The sequence below is a fragment of the Petaurus breviceps genome, unplaced genomic scaffold (genome assembly GCF_028583685.1).
Source record: "Petaurus breviceps papuanus isolate PSGF00001 unplaced genomic scaffold, PetGlider_PUasm1.0 189, whole genome shotgun sequence".
NCBI lineage: Eukaryota > Metazoa > Chordata > Mammalia > Diprotodontia > Petauridae > Petaurus > Petaurus breviceps.
In genome coordinates this window covers 6,068,512-6,088,371 of record NW_027185809.1, presented here as the reverse complement: position 1 = coordinate 6,088,371, position 19,860 = coordinate 6,068,512, and the positions used below count along the sequence as shown (strand labels likewise).

The 19,860-nt window shown below is 40.0% G+C and overlaps 2 protein-coding genes and 1 long non-coding RNA gene across 4 annotated transcripts in view; 1 reads left to right on the top strand and 2 right to left on the bottom strand.

Annotated features, from left to right (window-relative positions):
* UBE2B (ubiquitin conjugating enzyme E2 B) overlaps positions 1 to 1,050 on the bottom strand; it is a 12,006-nt gene extending 10,956 nt beyond the window's left edge. Inside the window, exon 1 of the mRNA XM_069091844.1 lies at positions 911 to 1,050. Coding sequence (XP_068947945.1) covers positions 911 to 954 — 44 coding nt within the window. The 5' untranslated portion in view covers positions 955 to 1,050. The remainder of the gene's footprint in view (positions 1 to 910) is intronic.
* Positions 1,051 to 1,197: 147 nt separating this feature from the next.
* CDKL3 (cyclin dependent kinase like 3) overlaps positions 1,198 to 19,860 on the top strand; it is a 90,517-nt gene continuing 71,854 nt past the window's right edge. Inside the window, exon 1 of one of the 2 annotated variants that reach the window (XM_069091841.1) lies at positions 1,198 to 2,180. The gene's annotated coding sequence lies outside the window, so the exon portion shown is untranslated. The remainder of the gene's footprint in view (positions 2,181 to 19,860) is intronic. The other variant, XM_069091840.1, reaches the window with a different exon arrangement.
* Positions 13,334 to 19,860, bottom strand: part of LOC138164223 (uncharacterized) — a 6,876-nt gene continuing 349 nt past the window's right edge. The window contains exons 2-3 of the long non-coding RNA XR_011169010.1: positions 16,355 to 16,530; positions 13,334 to 14,906 (exon numbers count right to left, since the gene is read on the bottom strand). This is a non-coding gene — a long non-coding RNA (uncharacterized lncRNA). The remainder of the gene's footprint in view (positions 14,907 to 16,354; positions 16,531 to 19,860) is intronic.

Below are 19,860 nucleotides of genomic sequence, written 5' to 3'. Positions count from 1 at the left end.
CGCCAGACCCCTCACTAGCTTCTAAAGGCATTGGCACCGGAGAGGAGGAGCTGGTCCCCGCCAGACCCTTCACTAGCCCTTAAAAGCACTGGCACCGAGGTTTGGGTTGGCTCAGCACCCAGCAAGGCTGTTTTTGTTTTTGCTTTTTCCCCCCGGGGAGGGGGGGAGGAAGGGGGAGGGGAGGAAGAGGATTAATCTCCAGCTTCCACCAACTTCACCTTCACCGAGGGGACCGGGGTTACTCTAGGCCCAGCCCCAACCCAGGAGAAGGGGTGTGGGATTCAGTTAGAAAACATACAGAATTCAGATTCCGGTTGGGGGAAGGGCAGCTGACTCCAGAGGAAAGGACACCCCGCTAGGGCACACAAAAAGAAACGAAACCGAGGCTGGACGTGGGGCTATCACCCGACATTCGCCTCGTTAAAATAACAAATAACAAGACCCAGGCTGGCAAAGAAGCCAGCCCCTTCCCTTCCCCCCCCCCCCCCCCCCCCCGCTCCAAACATGGGGGTGTCCGATCGCCGGCCTCTATTACAAAAACAGAAGAGGCTGAGACAGGCCCTCCGTTCCCCAAAGACGAGGGGGTCGGACGCAGAGGTGGGCGAAGCTGGAGGCCTGGGCAGTCCCCCACCCCCACCCCACCCCCGTTTTCACCCAAGAAAGGGAAGAGAAAATTGTAATTTCCTTGGCCCGGAGCCGAAGGACGACAGAGTGCTGCGAGCTCCAGCCGGGCCCTACCCCAGCCCCAACCCGGGATCTAAGTCAGGCCAGGCCGCGTCGCGGAGCTAAAAGGAAGGTGCCCTGCGGCCTGGCCTGATTGGTCCCCAGTCTCCTCTCCTGCCAAAAGGCTTCGGGGAAGAGAGGAAGACGACCGGAAGATCGGACAGGGACATCTACGGGGGGCAGTTACCGCTTGAAGTCCCGCATGAGCCTCCTCCTGGCCGGGGTCGACATGATCCCCCCGCTCCCCCGAGGTCTGTGTGAGAGAAAAGAGTCCCGAGCTCCCCACCCCCCACCCCCCCTGCCTTAGCACTCAGGAGCACCGCCACCACCAAAGCTTCACAAACAACCCGCAATGACTTCTTCCTCCGCTGCACAAAAGATCCCTCCGCCCTCCGCCTGTACCACTATGACAACTTTGTAGGGGGGGAGGAAAGGAAGGAATCTGAAGGAATTCTACTACCTTCATCAGAAAAACATCAAGCTTTTGGCTAAAGCACTATTATTTAATTCAATGTGCCTTATATTATCCTCATTTCCTTCTAATAGTGAGAAAGTGAAACCGTATCACAACCAAGCATTTGCTAGTTCCCCCTAGATGCAATCTTAGACTCGTCCGAGTGGGGAGGAGTCGGAGACCCGAGAGGGAGTGATGCAGCCTGCTCCAGAGATTTCAGGCTAGAGGAAGGACAATTACGTCAGATCACGTGACACGGTGATGCTGTCAACAATTCAGATGAAGATGGGGGGAGGGAACTAGACCACGTGGCCCTGTGACGCAGGCAGAACTGTTTCCGAGAAGGGACTGAAACTGTGAAGTTGCGAGGAGAGTGTGGCCAGTTCCCCGATGGCGGAAGCAGCTTGTCTCTAGGGACAGATCTTCACAGTCACCCACTCAGAAACACGGCTGTTGTCCTTGCTGCCAGTCAGGAGAGGGCAGACATAAGGCTTGCTCGGGATGAAGGCTTGCATCACTTTTTGCCTTCTTCTTTCAAGACCTGGGGCTTCGTGGTCGCCGGCGCTCCCTGTCCTGGAGCACGTGGCAGCCCCGCTGGTTCTTGGAGGGTCTTTGCGGGTTCCTGTGGAGGAACGAGTGACTGCCCTGTGGCCAACCTGGAGATCGATGCTCCAGATCCAACCAGCTTGGTGGCTTTTCAGAAGATACACCTGTACCTGCCTGGGCCGGGGCCTTGTGTCAAGTCCTTAAAACTGTGCCAATACAATTTAAGGTTTAAATTCCTAACACCCGCCCAAGAGAAAAAGCGGGAGAGAACCAAAACGCTGCTCTCAAGCTGGTGAAATGTCCCTTCGTTGTATCACCCTCCAGGGCCGTGGTGGAGAGGGAGTTTTTATTGATGGACAAGGTCCCCCGCCAGAGGAATACACATGTCCACGGGTGCAGAGACGCCTCTTGCTCCACACTGCACTGAAGTTACTCTAGAGCTGGAAACCTCAGGGAGGTGTGTTTGTGTATATGTTAAAAAGTGTATTGGAATTTCAAGCATGACGTTTTTTCTTGAGTGAGCTCTATTTCACTTGAGTATTTGTATCAGAATTCTTGCGCATTGTCCTTAAGAAATCCTTAATTCTGCTTTGAAAAAAAAATCGGTATGCAGCAGGTTGAAATTTGATATAATGTTGGCCTTGTGTATTCTTTTTGTTCAAGAACTGTTTATTATGTGCAAGGTACATGCCAGGTGTTAGGAGAGATGCAAAGGTAACTAAGATCCCTGTGAGATACCAAGATAATTATGATATAATCTGTGTCAATCTATCAGGAGCATGTAAATGATAAATGACGTCAATACACCCAGAAATGTATTGTCATTTGTAGAAAGAGCTTTATGGTTTTAGCAGAATGGAGGAAATTACCATCTGGCAAGTTCGGTTATGAGCATATTCTCTAGATTCTTTGGGGAATGTATAAAAAGTGAGACTGAGATGCTGACCTGATATGGCCTTATTATCTCTACTGAAAGGAAATAAAAACTTTAAAGATCCTGTGGTATACTCTAATAAATCAAGAGCTATGGCAACTTTATAGCAAAGCATCACCCAAGCCATTGATGCTGTTACTCCTCTTCAAAGTGTTTTTAGTAAATTGGTGATTACCCTCTCAATACCAGCTATAGCATTCTTTTTTTTTTTTTTTTTGCCTTTTGCAGGGCAATTGGGGTTAAGTGACTTGCTCAAGGTCACACAGCTAGTTTTTGTGTTAAGTGTCTGAGGCCGGATTTGAACTCAGGTCCTCCTGACTCCAGGGCTGGTGCTCTCTTTACTGTGTCACCTAGCCACCCCATGTAGCATTCTTAATATAAGTTGTGTATTTTGTAATAACTATCCTCCATATTTAAATCACTAATGATTCAGCAAATCTGTATTAAGTGACAATGTGAGCACTTATACTAGTCGGGCTGGTGAGGATACAAAGCATAGATGAGACACAGAATCTATCAATACATGACTTTTTGAAAGACACTTTGTAAGGAAAGGTAGGATACAATTTTCACTGGCTTGCTCCCTAGGTCTGGAAAGCTCTCCTTTCTCATCTCCATCTGTTAGCTTCCCAGACTTTCTTCAAGTCTCAGCTAGTCCTACCTTCTGCAAGAAGCCTTCTAGTGCTTAATGTCTTAATGTCTTCCCTCAGATTACCTCCAGTTTATCCTGTTAATATCTTTTTAATTATTTGCATGCTTCCCCCATTAGATTCCTTAAGAATGGAGGGGATCGTTGGGTTTGGTGGTTTTTTTTGGTTTTGTTTTGTTTTTGTCTTCCTTTATATCCCCAGTGCTTAGCACAGTTCCTAGCACATAGTTAAATGTTTAATAAATTCTAGGTGACTGATTACTGAATACAAAATAATTTCAAGATAGAAAGGGTGTTATTAACTGGGAGGATTAGAAAAGGCCTTATGTATGAGATGGCACCTGAGCTATGCTTTGAAGGAAACTCAGTCTTTGAGACAGAGATACACAGGAAGTGCCTTTTAGAAACTAGAGGACCAGTTGTGCAAAGGAATGGAGATGAGAGTTGGAGTATTTGATTCAGTTACTAGCAGGTCAGTTTGATTGAATTGAAGATGGTACTAAAGGGAATAAGATGAAAGAAAACTAGAAATGTAAGTGGGAGTCATATTGCATATTGTGAATGTGAAACTAATGATTTTACATTTTATCCTGGAGACAAAGAATGCACATAAGATTTCTGAGTAAGGGATTGGCAAGTTCAGAGGTGAGTTTTAGGAATGTGAATTTGGTAGCTGGCGTTGAGAATGGATTGAAGAAGGGAGAGACTGAAAGTACTAAGATACAATTAGGGAAGCTATTACAAATAATCCAAACAAAAGGCAATGAGGGTTTGAACTAGGGCAGAGGCTGTATGAGTCAGGGAAGAGGATGGATATGAGAGAGTTGGGGAAGTAGGAATGACAAGACTTAACAACTAATTGGATATGAAGATTAAGGGAGAAGAAAGAGTCCAGGACAAGCCTCCAGACTGTGAACCTGAGTGACTGGAAGAATAGTAGTAGTATCAATAGAAAAGGGGAAATTGAGGCATCGTGTTATATAGTTAAAAGAGTTCAGGGTTTGGAATCAGATGAGGGTGCAAATCCTGGATTTGGACAAGACACTAACCTCTCTGTGTCTTATTTTCTGCACTTGCAAAAAGAAGAGTTTGACTTAGAAGGCCTTTAAATCAAACTATAATCCTATGAAAGAGGGGAGGATTTTGAGGGAGGGGGGAACTTCTGTTTTAGACATGTTGAGTTTGAGATGCATCCAGATGGAGATGTCTAACAGGCAGTTGGTAACATAGGGACCAAAACGTAAGACGAGAGATTAGGGATTCAAAAGATGTGGAGATAGGCTTTGATTATTGATGGAATATGAGGTGAGGAAGACAGAAGAATTAAAGATAAGCCTAAGGCTATAAATATAGAAGACCCAATAAATGGTGGTGCAACAGATAGAAATAGTGAAGTTTTAGATATATTGATCTTGAAATACCAGTAGAATTTCAAAGTAGAGATATCCCAAAGGTGACTGGAGATGTGAATCTAGAGCTCAAGAGAGGACAGGACTAGAAAATCAGAGATTTTTGAGTCTTTGTGTTCTCTGCAGGAGATTTACTGAAAGACAAAGGCAAGTATTGTACAGAATGAGAAGGTATGGAGGAATTAATTCTTCCAAGAGAAAACCTTTCCTAATAAGACCACAGATCCTTCAAAGTGGCAGAACCTTTTTCCTATTTTTTTGTCACCTTTGCCAATCTGGTTGGTATGAGGTAGAATCTGAGTTGTTTTATCTTCCTCTATTAGTGACTTAAAGCGTTTTTTAAAATATGGCTATTGACATCTTGGATTCCTTTCTCTGAAAACTGCTTGTTTATATCTCTTGACTATCAGTTTGAGAATGACTCTTATTCTTATAAATTTTGACCAGTTCCCTATATATCTTAGAAAAGGGAACTTTATCACAAAATGTTGCCACAAAGGTTCCCCGCCCCCTTTACTTCCTTCTCTTCACATTTTAGTTCCATTGGTTTTATTTGTGAAAACTTTGTGATTTTATATAATCAAAATTGCTGTGATCTTTTTATCTCTTATTTCATCATGAACTTATCTCCTATGTGACAGAATATTTTTTCCTTGCTTGTCTATGTTACTTACGACATCACCCTTTATGTCTAAGTCATATCCATTTGGAGTTTATCTTGGTACACATAGGACATCAGCCTATATCTAGTTTTTGCCACACTGATTTCTGGCACTTTTTGTAAAATTGTAACTTCTTACCCTAATCAATGGAATCTTTGGGTTTATCAGGCACTAGGTTATCATGTTTATTTCCTTTTGTATATTGTTTACATAATCTGTCCCACTGATCAACCTTTCCGATTTTTCACCAGTACTAAATTATTTTGATGATTATTGCTTTGTAGTAGAAATCTGATACTGCTTTTTCCTTATTTTTGTTTCATCAATTCACTTGAAATTCTTGACCAGGGGTGAGGAACCTGTGGTCTTGAGGCTACATGTGGTCTTCTAGGTCCTTTGGTGCAGCCTTTTTACTGAGTCCAAGTTTTACAGAACAAATCCTTTTATTAAAAGTTTGAAGTTTGGATTCAGTCAAAGGGCTGCTGCACTTGAGGACCTAGAGGGCCACATGTGGCCTCAAGGCTACAGGTTCTCCACCCCTGTTCTTGACCTTTTATTTCTCCAGATGAACTTCATTATTTTTTCTAGTTCTATAATGTAATCCTTTGATAGTTTAATTGCTATGGTAATAAATTAGTTAATTAATTAAGGTGGTATTGTCATTTTGATTATATTGGTTCAGCCTACCCATGAGCAAATACTATTTCCCAAATTATTTAAATCTGGCTTTATTTGTATAAAGAGTGCTTTGTAGTTGTGTCCATATATTTGATGTATATGTCTTTTCAGGTAGACTATTTTATATCTCCTGTAATTATTTTAAATGAAATTTATTTTTATTTTTATAGCTCTTCCTGCTGGATTTTGTTGGTAATATAAAAGGATAATGACTTACGTAGGATTATTTTATATCCTTCAACTTTTCTAAAGTTGCTAATTGTTTCAATTAGTTTTTAGTTGAATCTTGAGGTTCTCTAAATCATCATATCATCTGTAGAAGATGATCATTTTGTTTTCTCTTTGCCTATGCTTATTCTCTCCATTTCTTCTTATCATTGCTGCAGCCAACAACACTAGCAATATAATGGCTTAATCAAGGCAGGTAGGTGTCATAGTGGATAGAGGTCTTGACTTGTCGTTAGGAAGACTTGATATCAAAACCCACCTCAGACTAGCACATACAAGCCTTGTGACTCTAGGCGAGTCACTTAACAACTCTGTTTACCTCTGTTTCCTCATCTATGAAATGAGGATAATAATGACACCTGTCTCCCAGCGTTGTGTGAGGATCAAAGGAGATCATATTTGTAGAGTGTTTTTTAAACCTAAAGGAATTATATAAATTTTGGATAATAATAATAATAGACACCCTTGCTTTGCCCCAATCTTATTGGAAAAGCCTCTTAGTTATCCCCATTCTAAATAATGTGGAGCTTGGTTTTATTGGTTGGATTAATCATATTTATCATATTATATAAATATTTATCTTCTTAGGTTTTCTAAGTTTTTTTTTAAACAAGAATAGATATTGAATCTTCTGGAAAGTTTTTCTGCATATTGATATGATCCTATGATTTTTGTTTTTCTTTTTATTAATGTGATCAAATATGTTTAATATTTTCCCTAATAGTGACCCAGTAGTAATCAGTCACATTTCCACTCAACTCAGTTCAGTAGACATTAAGTGCCTAATATGTACAAGGTAATGTGAACACAACAATTTTTTAAAATGCTTCTTGTCTTCAAAGAACTTGTATTTTACCAGGGACACAACATATATCCAGATAATTGAAAGGACAATAATTTGAGAATGGAGAGAGTACAAAGAATTTGGGCAATCCCTAAAGCTTCACAGAAGCAACCCCTGAGTTGACTCTTGAAAGAAGACAAGGATTCTGAGAGGTAGCGATGAAAAGGAAGTACGTCTCAGGAATATGTGGGTAGTATGTGCAAATGCACATGTAGAAGAGGAAGATGAAATGTTGATTTCAAGGGAAGAGATAGTAATTTAGTTCAGCTGGAAACAGAATTGTGAAAGGGAAAAATGCAAAATAAATTTAGGAAGGTAAACTGAAGCAGATTTTGTTTAGATGACCAGATTACTAAATTATTCGAAATCCACAATTTAAAAGCTAATTACTAATCCAAACTATTATTTTCTAGTCAAGCACCAGGATTCAAATATCAGACTCTCTCACTGAACTATAGAGGTCAGAGGACTCTGAGGGGCTTTGCATACTAGACTGAGGGATTCATATTGTATCCTAGAAGCCATTAGGAGGCACTGAAGTTTGTTGTTGTTGTTGTTGGGTTTGGGGCTTGGTTTTTTGTTTTTTTTGCATCTTGCTTTTGTTCCCTTGGATCACCTACTTGAAATTATTGGCATTGCATCACTTTCAGTAATATAGGCAAAAAAAAAAAGCAAAATGCAGCCCCATAGACACCTTGAGTTAAGATCATAGTAGATTCCTTGAGCTAAATGTAATGAAAAAAAAAAAACTTTGTTCAAAGATCCTCTGATTATTAGCATGTTGAGTCATAAAGTGAGGCATAAAACATATTTGCTATTGTGTATGCCATGGTTATGGACCATGCCTCCCATAGACTCCATATAGAAGAGGAATTTATATATATAGTAAGGTCTTCTAGATGTTCCTGTTTATGGATAACACAGTGCTGATTATATCAAGCCCTATAATACTACTCAGTCTCTTTAATGAAATTCACAAATACTCAAAAGAATTCGACCTGTGTTAAGACATCTAAGATGTAGAAGCTAGGATCAAGGATTAAACAGATATGAAAGCAATAGCAGCAGCTGTCCAAGGATGGGACTTTATTCTTCACATTTATAACTTATCTACAGATCAGGCCTTACTATATAGAAGTGGAGACAAAAAGAAGCTCAGAGCAGAGACATAGATAGCACATAGATAGACATAGATAGGTTCTCAGAATAGAAGCAATGTAAGGTTAGGGCAGCAGATGAGTCTGTTACCCAGTGCTTGGACAGGGCTTATACAGAACTGTGCTCAAAATATAATGAATATGATCACTGTCACATTTTAAATATGTTATAAATGTTCTGTAATAATTATTAACATCTCCAGTAATTCAGCAAACATTTATTAAAGGCCTGTATGAGCACTTGTATTAGACAAGGACTGGAATACAAAGTAAAGATGAGGAAGGCAAAGCCAAGATGGTGTAGTAGTGGGAAAAAGTACAGCAAACTTCCCCCCCACCCACCCAACTCCTCCAAACATAAAGAAATACGGAATACTGATGAGGAAATCCAAGGGAAAAAAATCACAGTGACTGATTTTTCTGGCTCAGGTTGGTACAGAGAAACAGAGAGCTCTGTAGACACTGAAAACATGTTTGGCCAGGAGCATGTGGTCATCTGGAGCACTTAAGTACACAGATAAGGGTTTAGCATTGGGGCAAGAAGGGGTCCAAAACCATAATAGGCCACCAAAAGGGAACTGGTGCTACCTGGCAGCTATGTCACCCAATACTGATTACTAGGTCACAGACCCAGAGTAGACTAAGATAACTTGTGTCTAGCAGGAGTGTTCCAGGGCAGGTAGCAGCCACTGTCTCTAGGTGGTACATTAACAAGTTCAGAACTTAAGCATGAGCTGTCTGGCTCAGATCCCAGGAGCAGAGCAGGGTCTCATTTCCAGTACCCAGTCCATTCCCTCATCAAAGACAATGCTATAGTTCTGTCACTGAACTAGAACTTTCCAGCTGCCAGATAGGGGTCAGTCCTGCTGCAGTCTATTGTTGTTCAGACCCAAATCAGGGGCAGTGATTAGACTTTGCCTTAGATCAGACAACTTTGAGAGCACTGAAAGCTTGCCCTTTACCAGCCTGAGCTGTCCCTGAGATCCTGAAATAAAACAATGCTTGATACCTCTAATAAACAGAACCAGCCCTAACCTTCCTTCCAGAAGCATGTCAAGGCCAGGCCTAACATCAAGTCTGAAAGCAGAAAGGAAGTGGAAAGATTGAATAAACAAAAAAATAACCCTAATATAAAAACCAAAGATACAAACCCAGAAGAGAATGACGTCAAAACCTCTGCAAGCACATACTCAAAGAAATATATGGCCTGGGCACAAATTCAACTAGAATTCCTAGAAGAAATGAAGCATTTTTTTTCTTTTTGGAGGTGGGAGGGCCCCAAGGCAATTGGGGTTAAGTGACTTGCCCAACACAGCTAGTAAGTGTTAAGTGTCTGAGGCCGTATTTGAACCCAGGTCCTCCTGACTCCAGGGCTGGTGCTCTACTCACTGCACTCCCTAGCCACCCCTGAAGCAAGCATCTTAAAGAGAGTTTAAAACATGTGTGTATTTGTTCATGTACAAAAATATTTATAGCAACTTTTTTTGTGGTGGCAAAGAATTGGAAATTGAGGGGATGCCCATCAATTGGGGAATGACTGAACAAGTTGTGGCACATGAATGTAATGGAATACTACTGTACCATAAGAAATGATGAGCAGGCAGATTTCAGAAAAACCTGGAAAGGCTTACATGAACTGATGCTGAGTGAAATGAACAGAACCAAGAGAACATCGTACACAGTAACAGCAACATTGTGTGATGAACAACTTTGATAGACTTAGCTCTTCTCAGTAATACAATGATCTAAGACAGTTCCAAAAGACTCAAGACAGAATATGCTTTCCACACCCAAAGAAAAAACTATGGAGTCTGAATGTAGATTGAAGCATACTATTTTTCTTTTTTTTCTTACTTTCTTGTGTTTTTTTTTCCCTATTCTGATTCTTTTTTTACAGCATGACTAATGTGGAAATATGTTTAAAATGATTGTACATGTATAGACTTTATCAGATTGCATGCCATCTTTCATGTCTTAGGGAGGGGAAAATTTTTTAAACTCAAAATCTTATAAAAGTGAATGTTGGGGGGTGGCCAGGTAGCACAGCGAATAAGAGCACTGGCTCCAGTGTCAGGATGACCTGGCGATCGAATCCTGGGCTCAGACACTTAGCACCCACCCAGAAACACCTGACTGTGTAACCTTGAGCAAGTTACTTAACCCCGATTGCTTAAAAAAAAAAAAAGTGAAGGTTGGAAACTAAATTTTTAAAAAAGAAAATGTTTAACAAAAATACAATGAAACATAAAAAATAAAATAAAAATGTATGTATTTAATAAATGAGAGGCTTGAAGGGAAAAAATTGGGAGAGAAATGAGAAGTATTGAAGAAATAATTAGAAAGGAAATGAAGAGTTTGTTACAAGAAGTACAACACATTGCTCAAGCATCAAACTCTGAAATTTAGAAGGGCCTAAATGGAAGCCAGTGAATCTATGAGATAAAAAGAAATATTAAAGCAAAGTCTAAAGATCAAAAAATAGAAGAAAATATAAGTTTTCTCATGGCAAAAACAACTTGATCTAGAAAACATATATTAAAAGTATATATATATTACAAATATACATAGATCTGCAAAACAAATTCCTGCTTTAAACATGTTCCCCCTCCAAAAAGAAAATATATTCTTTTTTTGCCTTTTTTTTTTTTTGGAGGGCAATTGGGGTTAAGTGACTTGCCCAAAGTCACAAGGCTATTAAGTGTGTCAAGTGTCTGAGGCAGGATTTGAACTCAGGTCCTCCTGACTCCAGGGCTGGTGCTCTATTTACCGCACCATCTAATCGCCCCAAGACAATATATTTTAATCTACATTCTGAGTCTATCAACAGTCTGGGGTTGGATAGTATGTTTAATTATGAGTCCTTTGGAAAAACTGCTCATTGTGTTGATCAGAATTACTAAGGTTTTTAAAGCTGATTATCTTTTCAATATTGCTGTAATGTATAAATTATACTTCTAGTTATGCTCACTTCATTTCCTGTCAGAGAATACAAGTCTTCCCAGGTTTTTCTAAAACCAACCCCTTTATTTCTTATAACACAATACTGTTTTATCACATTTATATTCCAAAACTTGTTCAGCTTTCCCCATTTGATGGACATCCCTTCAATTTCCAATTCTTTGCCACTACAAAAAGAGCTGCAATAAATCACAGGGGTCCTTTTCCTCCTTTTTTGATCTCTTTGGGTAGCTGGTCAAAGGGTATACACAGTTTAATAGCTTCGGGAGCATAGTTCCAAATTGCTTTTCAGGATGGTTGGACTAGTTCACAGCTCCATCAATAACGCATTAGTGTTTCTGTTTTTCCACAGCTGCCTTCCCCAAAACATGTCACTTTTCCTTTTTCTGTCATCTTGACCAATCTGATGGATGTGAAATAGTACCTCAGAGTTGTTGATTCTTGCCTCTCTAGTTATTACTGATTTACTGCATTTTTCATATGACTATTGATAGCTTTTCTTCCTCTGAAAACTGTCTATTCATATCTTTTGATTTCACTTAGTTGCCTATTTGTCTTAGAAATGAGACTTTTATCAGAGAAATATGCTACAAAAGGTTTTTCCCAGTTTCCTGTTTTCTTCTAATTTTAGCTGTATTCATTGTTTGTGCAAAATCTTCATAATTTTATATAACCAAAAATATCCATTTACCTCCTGTGAATCTTTTTCTTTTTTATGTATTTTTAAATGCTTTATTAACTTCTGATTTACATCATTAATTTCCACCAGATTTTGAGTTACAAATTTTCTCCCTGTTCTTCCCCTACCCACCACCCCAGAACTGCAGTCCGACAGGCTATCCCCTCCTCCAATCTGCTCTCTCCCATATCTTCTCCCATAATCCCTTAGCCTTTTACAGTAGGGCATGGTGGATCTCTATGCTCCAGTGCCTGTATATCTTCTTTCCCAATTACATGTAAGATAGTATTAATAATAATTATATATATAATTTTAAACATTTGATTTTAAATCTTTGAATTCCAGATTCATTCTCTTCCTCCCTTGTCACCCTTACTGGGAAGATAAGCAGTTCAGTATAGGTTGTACATGTGTAGCTAATGCAAAACATTAACATATAAGATATATTGTAAAAGACTGACTATATTTCCCTCCCTCCTATCCCACCACCCACTTGTTCTATTCTCTACTTTGATCCCTTCCCTTTTCAAAAGTGAGTGCTTCCAACTTTCCTCCCCCTGAGCCTGCCCTCCCTTCCATCATGCCTCCTCTCATCCCCTTCCCCCTACTCTCCTGTAGGGTGAGATACCCTATTTAGTGTGTATTGCATTCCCTCCCCGAGCCAAATTCAGTGAGAATAAGGTTGACCCATACCCTTTTGCCTTCCTATTCTTCCCCTCCATTGTAACCCTTTTCCCTTGTCTCTTCTTTATGAGATAGTTTACCCCATTCTGTCTCTCCCCATCTCCTCTCATTATATTCCTCTCACCTCTTAATTTCACCTTTTAAGTATCATCCCTTTCTATTAAATTTGTCCTGTGCCCTTTATCTATGTATACCTGTAAGCATATATACACACATTCACATATGTATTCATATGCCCTTATACCCTCCAATGTAGACATATACATTTCTATTCCCTTCAACTACTGAGAAAAGTTTCATAAGTTACAATTATTGTTTTTCATGTAGGAATGTTAATAGTTAAACTTGGATAATTTCCTTATGATTTCTTTTCCCTGTTTACCTTCTCATGCTTCTCTTGCTTCTTGTATCTGAATGTCAAATTTTCTATTCAACTCTGGTTTTTCCATCAAGAATGCTTGAAAGTCCTCTATACCACTGAATGACCATATTTTTCCCTGAAACATGATACTCAGTTTTGCTGGGTAGGTGATTCTTGGTTTTAATCCCAGCTCCTCTGCCCTCTGGAATATCCTATTGCAGGCCCTTCAATCCTTCAGTGTAGAAGCTGCCAGGTCCTGTGTTATCCTGATTGTTTCCACAATATTCAAATTGTTTCTTCCTGTCTGCTTGCAATATTCTCTCCTTGATCTGGGAATTTTGGAACCTGGCTATAATATTCCTAGGAGTTTTCTTTTTGGGATCTTTTTCAGGAGGTGATCAGTGGATTCTTTCAACCTCTATTTTGCCTTCTGGTTCTAGAACATCAGGGCAATTTTCCTTGAGAATTTCTTGGATGATTTCTAGATTCTTTCCCTGATCATGGCTTTCAGGCAGTCCAATAATTTTTAAATGATCTCTCCTGGATCTATTTTCCAGGTCAGTGGTTTTTCCCATGAAATATTTCACATTGCCTTCTATTCTTTCATTTGTTTGGATCTGTTTAACAGCATCTTGATTTCTCATAAAGTCATTAGCTCCCATTTGCTCCAGTCTAATTCTGAAGCAATGATTCTCCTCAGTGAGCTTTTGAGATTCTTTTTCCACCTGACAAATTCAGCTTTTTAAGGCATTCTTCTCCTCATTGCCTTTTTGAGCCTCTTTTGCCAATTGAGTCAGTCTATTTTTTAAGGTATGATTTTCCTCAGTCAGACTGTTGACTCTCATTTCGTAATTTTCTTGCATCGTTCTCATTTCTCTTTCCAATTTTTCCTCCACTTCTCTTATCTGCTTCTTAAGGTCCTCTATGGCTTGTAACCAGCTCGTATTTTCCTTTGAAGCTTTTGGTGCAGGAGTTCTGACTTCACTGTCTTCCTCCTGTTCCATGCTTTGCTCCTTTTTGTCCCCAAAATAGGAGTCTAATGTTGGAGTCTTCTGTTTGTTTTGTTTCCTTTGTCTGGTCATGTCTCCCCTCAGTCACTTGACCCCTGGGCTTTTTGCCACAGTAGGGCTCTGCCACCAGACAGGGGAGCTTTCATCCCAAACGCTGGGGTTTTCTCAGCTGCTGGAGGTATTAGATGGGTGCCCTCTCTGAGGCCTCCACACACTCTGGCAAGCTAGTCATGAACCCCACGACCTCCACTCTAGACTGCAATCCAGATCCAAGCAGGTTAAAGCAAGACTGATTACCCCTCAGCCTGGTCGCTTGGTCCCCCTATAGTCTGCAGGCCAGGAGCTGAAGCTGCCACTTGGCGCTGGCTGTGCTGGGCATCTCAGCAGCTTCTCACCCTGTGGGCAGAAGCTGATGCACTCCTAACTACTGGTCCCAAAGTCCACACTGCATCGACCTCTCAATTTGTCCTTAGCATCTTTGTGTTGATAAATCTGGAGAAGACCACAGCTGCTGGTGATCAGGAGTCCCTCTGGCTGGAGGCAGGTCAGCCCCACCCAGCGGCTAAAACCTCTGGCTCATGGGGGCCTGGGCTGGGCTTCCAGAGTGCTGCACTGGCTGATTCCTGCAGGCCTGCCGGGGTGTCCTCAGTGGGAGGTTAGCTTCTCTGTGTCATTTTGTGGGTTCTGCAGCTCCAAAGTTTGTTTAGAGTCCCCTTTTTACATGGATTGGGGAATGGAAGCTGGAACAGCAGGGAGGTCCTGCTTCTACTCCACCATCTTGACTCCCAGAAGTATTCTGTGAACCCTTTTCTTGTTCTATTCCTTTCCATAGATCTGACAGGTAATTTCAGGAACTCTTAAAGGAAAACTGCCCAGATCTCTTAGAACCACAGGGCAAAGTAGAACTAGAAAGAATCCATTGACTACTTCCTGGAAAAAAAAAAAGAAAACTCCCAGGAACATTGTGGTCAAAATTAAGAGCATCCATGTCAAAGAAAAATACAAGATTTCTGGCTGAAGTCATAGGAGTAACCACTATAAAGGACCAGAGACCTTACAGTATGATAGTACCCGTGGAAAAGGATATGGGTTTACAACCAAGAATAAATTAGCCAGTAAAACTAAATGTAATCCTAGAGGAAGGGAAATGGATCTTTAACAAAATAGAATATTTCTAAGCATTGGTGATGAAAAGACCAGAACTGCACAGAAAGTTCAAAATTTAAACATAGGAATTAAGAGAAACAAAAAGGCAAAGATGAGGGAACTTAAGGGACGAAATAAGGATCTGTTAATTTACATACAAATGTGGGGAAATGATATATGAGTCCTCTCTGAACACTGTCATCAGGGGTCATGGAAATTAATTAAACAAGGTCTTGGAGTGATTCTGTTATGTCTTGAGGACCTCTAGAAAAGATTGAAAGTGAGGGCAAGAAAACACTGGAAAAAAGTTAGGGAAAATTATCTCACATAATTTTTATATATATAAAAATTAAGTATAAGTATATAAGTAGAATATTAAGTATATATAAGTATAGGTATATAAGTAGAAGTCTATACAAACAAGAAAGAAGAGGTAGGTTGGAGTGTCTGATACTTGAACTTTGCTCTTGTCTGAATTGGTCAAAGGAGGGAAGAATACACACACACACACACACACACACTAGAGTTGAAATACATTTCAAAAATACAAAAGTACAAAAATACATTTCACTCAACAGGGAAATTGAGAGAGTAGGATAAGGGGTAATTACAGGAAAGGCAAATTAAGGGAGAGATTAGTCCTTAACAAAACAAATTCTATGGACAGAAAAGCATATTTTTTTTTGAGGTGGCAAAGGATGGGAATCTGAGGGAGTTACCATAAGTTGGAGAATGGCCAATCAAGTTATAGTATATAAATGTGATAAAATACTATTGTGCTATAAGAAATGAAGGGCTTGGTTTTAGAGAAACCTGGGAATTTTTGTATGAACTGTGGAAAGCAAAGTGAACAGAACTAGAGAACAATGAAAACAATATGGTAATGACAAACAACTTTGAAAGAATTAAATATTCTGATCACTGTAGTGAATAGTCACACTTTCAGAGAACTAGTGATGAGACATGCTACCTACCTCTTGACAGTGCAGAATCATCAGTTTGGACATTTGGACATGGCCAAAGGAGAAATTCATTTTGTTTGACTATGTTTGTGATGGGTTTTGTTTTTCTTTCATTCTCAACTAGAGGGAGATGGGTTGAGGTTGGAGGGAGAGAAGGTAGAAGATTTTGCTAATTGGAAAAAATGAAATGTATTTTTTTAAAGAAAAAGATCGCTATAAAAAAGTATAGATGAGACACAATCTTTTATGTATGGTATGTGAGATACATACCTTTTTGAAAGATGCTTTGTAAATAAAGTTGGACTCCATTAATTTTATGAGAGCTCAATGAAGAGGTTCTTAATTGAAGACATTTTTCTTTTTCTTTTTTTTTTTCTGAGTAGGGCTTGAAGGTGTGATTCTTAGTAGACTTCACACAAATATTCTCCACTCTTCATGTTTTATGTCTGGTAATTGCAAAAGATGCAGAGATCAGAGTCAAGCATGAGGCAGCAGGGAGGGAGTGTGTCTTCTGGGTTTTAAGTAGGCTGTAATATTATCTTGAATGTTATTTGATAAAATCAAAGAGACAACTAGACAGAATGATGGTCCTGGAGTCAGGAAGATCTGAGTTCAAATTCAGCCTGAGATATTAGCTGTGTGACCCTTAGCAAGTCACTTAACCTCTGCTTGCTTTTGGAGAAGGAAATGGCAAACCACTCAAGTGTCCTTGCCAAGAAAACTCCATGGACAGTATTGGTGTGCTGTGGTCTGTGAAGTCACAATGAGTGGAATACAACTGAACATCAACATTTATTTGACTTTATGAAAGTATCACAAAGAATACAATATATATTTATAAAAACTACTTTGATGAGTACTGTAAGAGGTACTAGGTGAAATATAAAGTTTAGATCTGATGCAATTCAAGTATTTATCATCTACTTGCAGTGTGTAAAACACTGTGCTGGGTACCAGGGATACAAAGATGAAAAAAAACAAACAAACAGTACTTGCCCTCCAGTAGCTTACTTTCCATTGACAGTATATAACAGTTAATAGAAAGTATATATAAAGTAAACAGTCCAAGTACTTTTGGAAGTGGGGAGATGGTGGGCACTAACAACTGCAGGGGATGAGTAGGTGGCACCTCTGCTGAGCCTTGAAAGGCACTAGAGAGTCCAAGAGGTGAAGGTCAGGAGGTATAGCATTCCAGGTATGGAAAAAAGGTCATGCAAAGGCACAGAGGTAGGAGGTAGAATGTCAAGTATAGGTAACTAATAAGCCAGTTTGACTGGAATGAAATATTGTATAGTCATGTGAAATACAGAAACCAATTAGGTAACCATTGGAATAGTCCAGGCCAGCAGTGATGAGGACCTGAACTAGGATAACAGGCACATGAATAAAGCAAAAGTCAGATGCCAAAGATGTGAGGTTATTCCCTATCGCATTATTTTAAATGTTTCTAAATGCAGTTTTGTGTCAGAAACAGTCTGGGATTGTAAAAAGAGGTATGCCATTTTCCCAAAAAATCAAGCACACACAACTTTACAGTTCTGGGTCTAGTTTCTTCTTTTTTAAACATTTCCCTCCAAGATATATAGGTAATCATGGATTAACTCAAAGGACTGCCCATCCAACTACAACTGCAATTGGTATTCTAAACAATAAATATTCTTGATCCAGTTGGGTTTTCTTATGGGGATTGTTAATGTTGCTCATAGCTTCTACCATCATGGCAATGGTTGTGAACAATAGAAAGGAAACTCACATTTGTCTAAAAGCTTTCTTACCATAGCTCTAACTATGGTAGCAGCTATAGAAAACAAATCTGAAACATGCAGCATAGCTAAAATAGTTCCTCTAGAAAAAAATAGGATGTTTTACTTACAAAGGCACATCCATATTTCCTCTCATCCCTATGACACACATAGATATCTATCTTTTATCTTTCTCAAAATGCTGCTTAAACAATGATCCAGAAAGTCTTTTCTCTCGTTTTGGTTCAGACCCGTGATTTCATTAATATGGGAAGCTCCAGCATGGAAACTCCCTGCAGTCATGTACAATGGCAATTTCTGGTAACTTTAATTTTAAGAGAGTTGACTGAGGCACTAAGATCAAGTGATTTGCCTATGGTCACAACTACAGTATTTGGAAGAGACAGGATTTGAGCCCAGATTTTCCTGACTATATAACATCTTCTCTCAACTTCTCTACTCTACCTGGTTCTCCTATCTAACTGCTGCTCAATCTCCTTTACTTCATTTCATACCTAATAAGATGGGTGTCTCCCAAGGTTCCAACCTGAGCCCTCTCTTTTTGCTCAATATACTCTCACTTGATGATCTCATCAGCTCCCATGGGTTTAATTATCTTCTCTATGCAGAGGATTTCCAAATCTATATATCTAGCCTTTGGTCTCCTGAACTAGCCACTCACCTCCAGTTATTTCTTGGACAGTTTAAACAGTAGGTATCTCAAATTTAACAGGTCTAAAAAAAAAAAAGCTCATTACTTTCCCCCAAACCCCTTCCAGACTTTCGGTTGAGTATGCCATCATCCAATCACCTAAGCTCACAACTTTGCTATCATCCTTGCCTCCTCAATCACCCAAATATTCCATTACCAAATCTTGTCTTTTCAAAACATCTCTCCTATAGATCTGCTTCTCTTGCTTTCACACAGTGTAGCAGCAAGTACCCCAAGAGTCCTCAGGGTTTGCTGCCACCACAGGTTCTTGGATCTGCTTTGATAAAGGAAAGCAACTCAAAATGGGTTAACAAGCTTACTTTAATCAGTCAGACATATATCGTTTACCTTGTTCAGGGAAAAAGGTCAGCACCCCAAACTTCAAAGTACACAGACAGAATTATCAAGACAGAGAAACAGATCAAGTAGACATCTTTCCAAACTGTCCAGCCATTACATCCATACCCAGTCAACATCTGGGTTTCAACATCTGGGTTTTTCAAAGGGGGGGGCCTCTGGACAATGGCTTCCCAGAATCCAGATCAAACCACAGAACACTTCTCAAATTGAGCCCCCAAAACAAAGCCTCACATCAGGGCTTATATAGCCTTCTCCTGGCTCAGAGAATCTAACAACCTTATTGACCCACTGGCCAATCAAAAAGTATTTACTGAAAAACAAGCCTCCCACCCCAGGCTCCAGGTGCACTTTAGCCTAGGGGCAGGGAAGATCTTTAAATTTGCATTTCCATTACACACAGTCACAAGTTTAGTGCAGACCCTCCTAATTTTGGATTAGTGCTATAGCCTTCTAATTATTTGAAGCCTTCCTGTTTCAGTGATCTATCTAATTCTATCTGTGGCTCTGATACCAAGTTGATTTTCCTAAAATACAGATCTGATGACAACGTCCCTTTCCTACTCAGTGAGCACCAGTGACTCCCTATGGCACTTCTCCAGTTTTCTCCCGATAAACTCCTCTTTAGCATGTAAAGCTTTTATAATCCAGCTCCTTCCTGCCTTTCTAGTCTTCTCACCCTTTTCCTTCCCTCCACCACATTCTAGAGTGGCCTAATTCCTATTAACTCTGGTTCTTCGTGTTCCACCTCATTTGTATTTGCTGTCCCGCATTCTTGGAAACACTCTGCCCTTCAGCTGGGACTCTGGGTTCCCTCGAAATTCACCTCAAATCCCACCTTTCGCACCGTTCTCCCATCACAATATAGTGCCTTCCCTCTAAGATGACCTTCTGTTTACGCTGTATACTGTAGGTGTATGGATGTTGTATGATGTCTGTATGATGTTGGATATGGATATTGTATG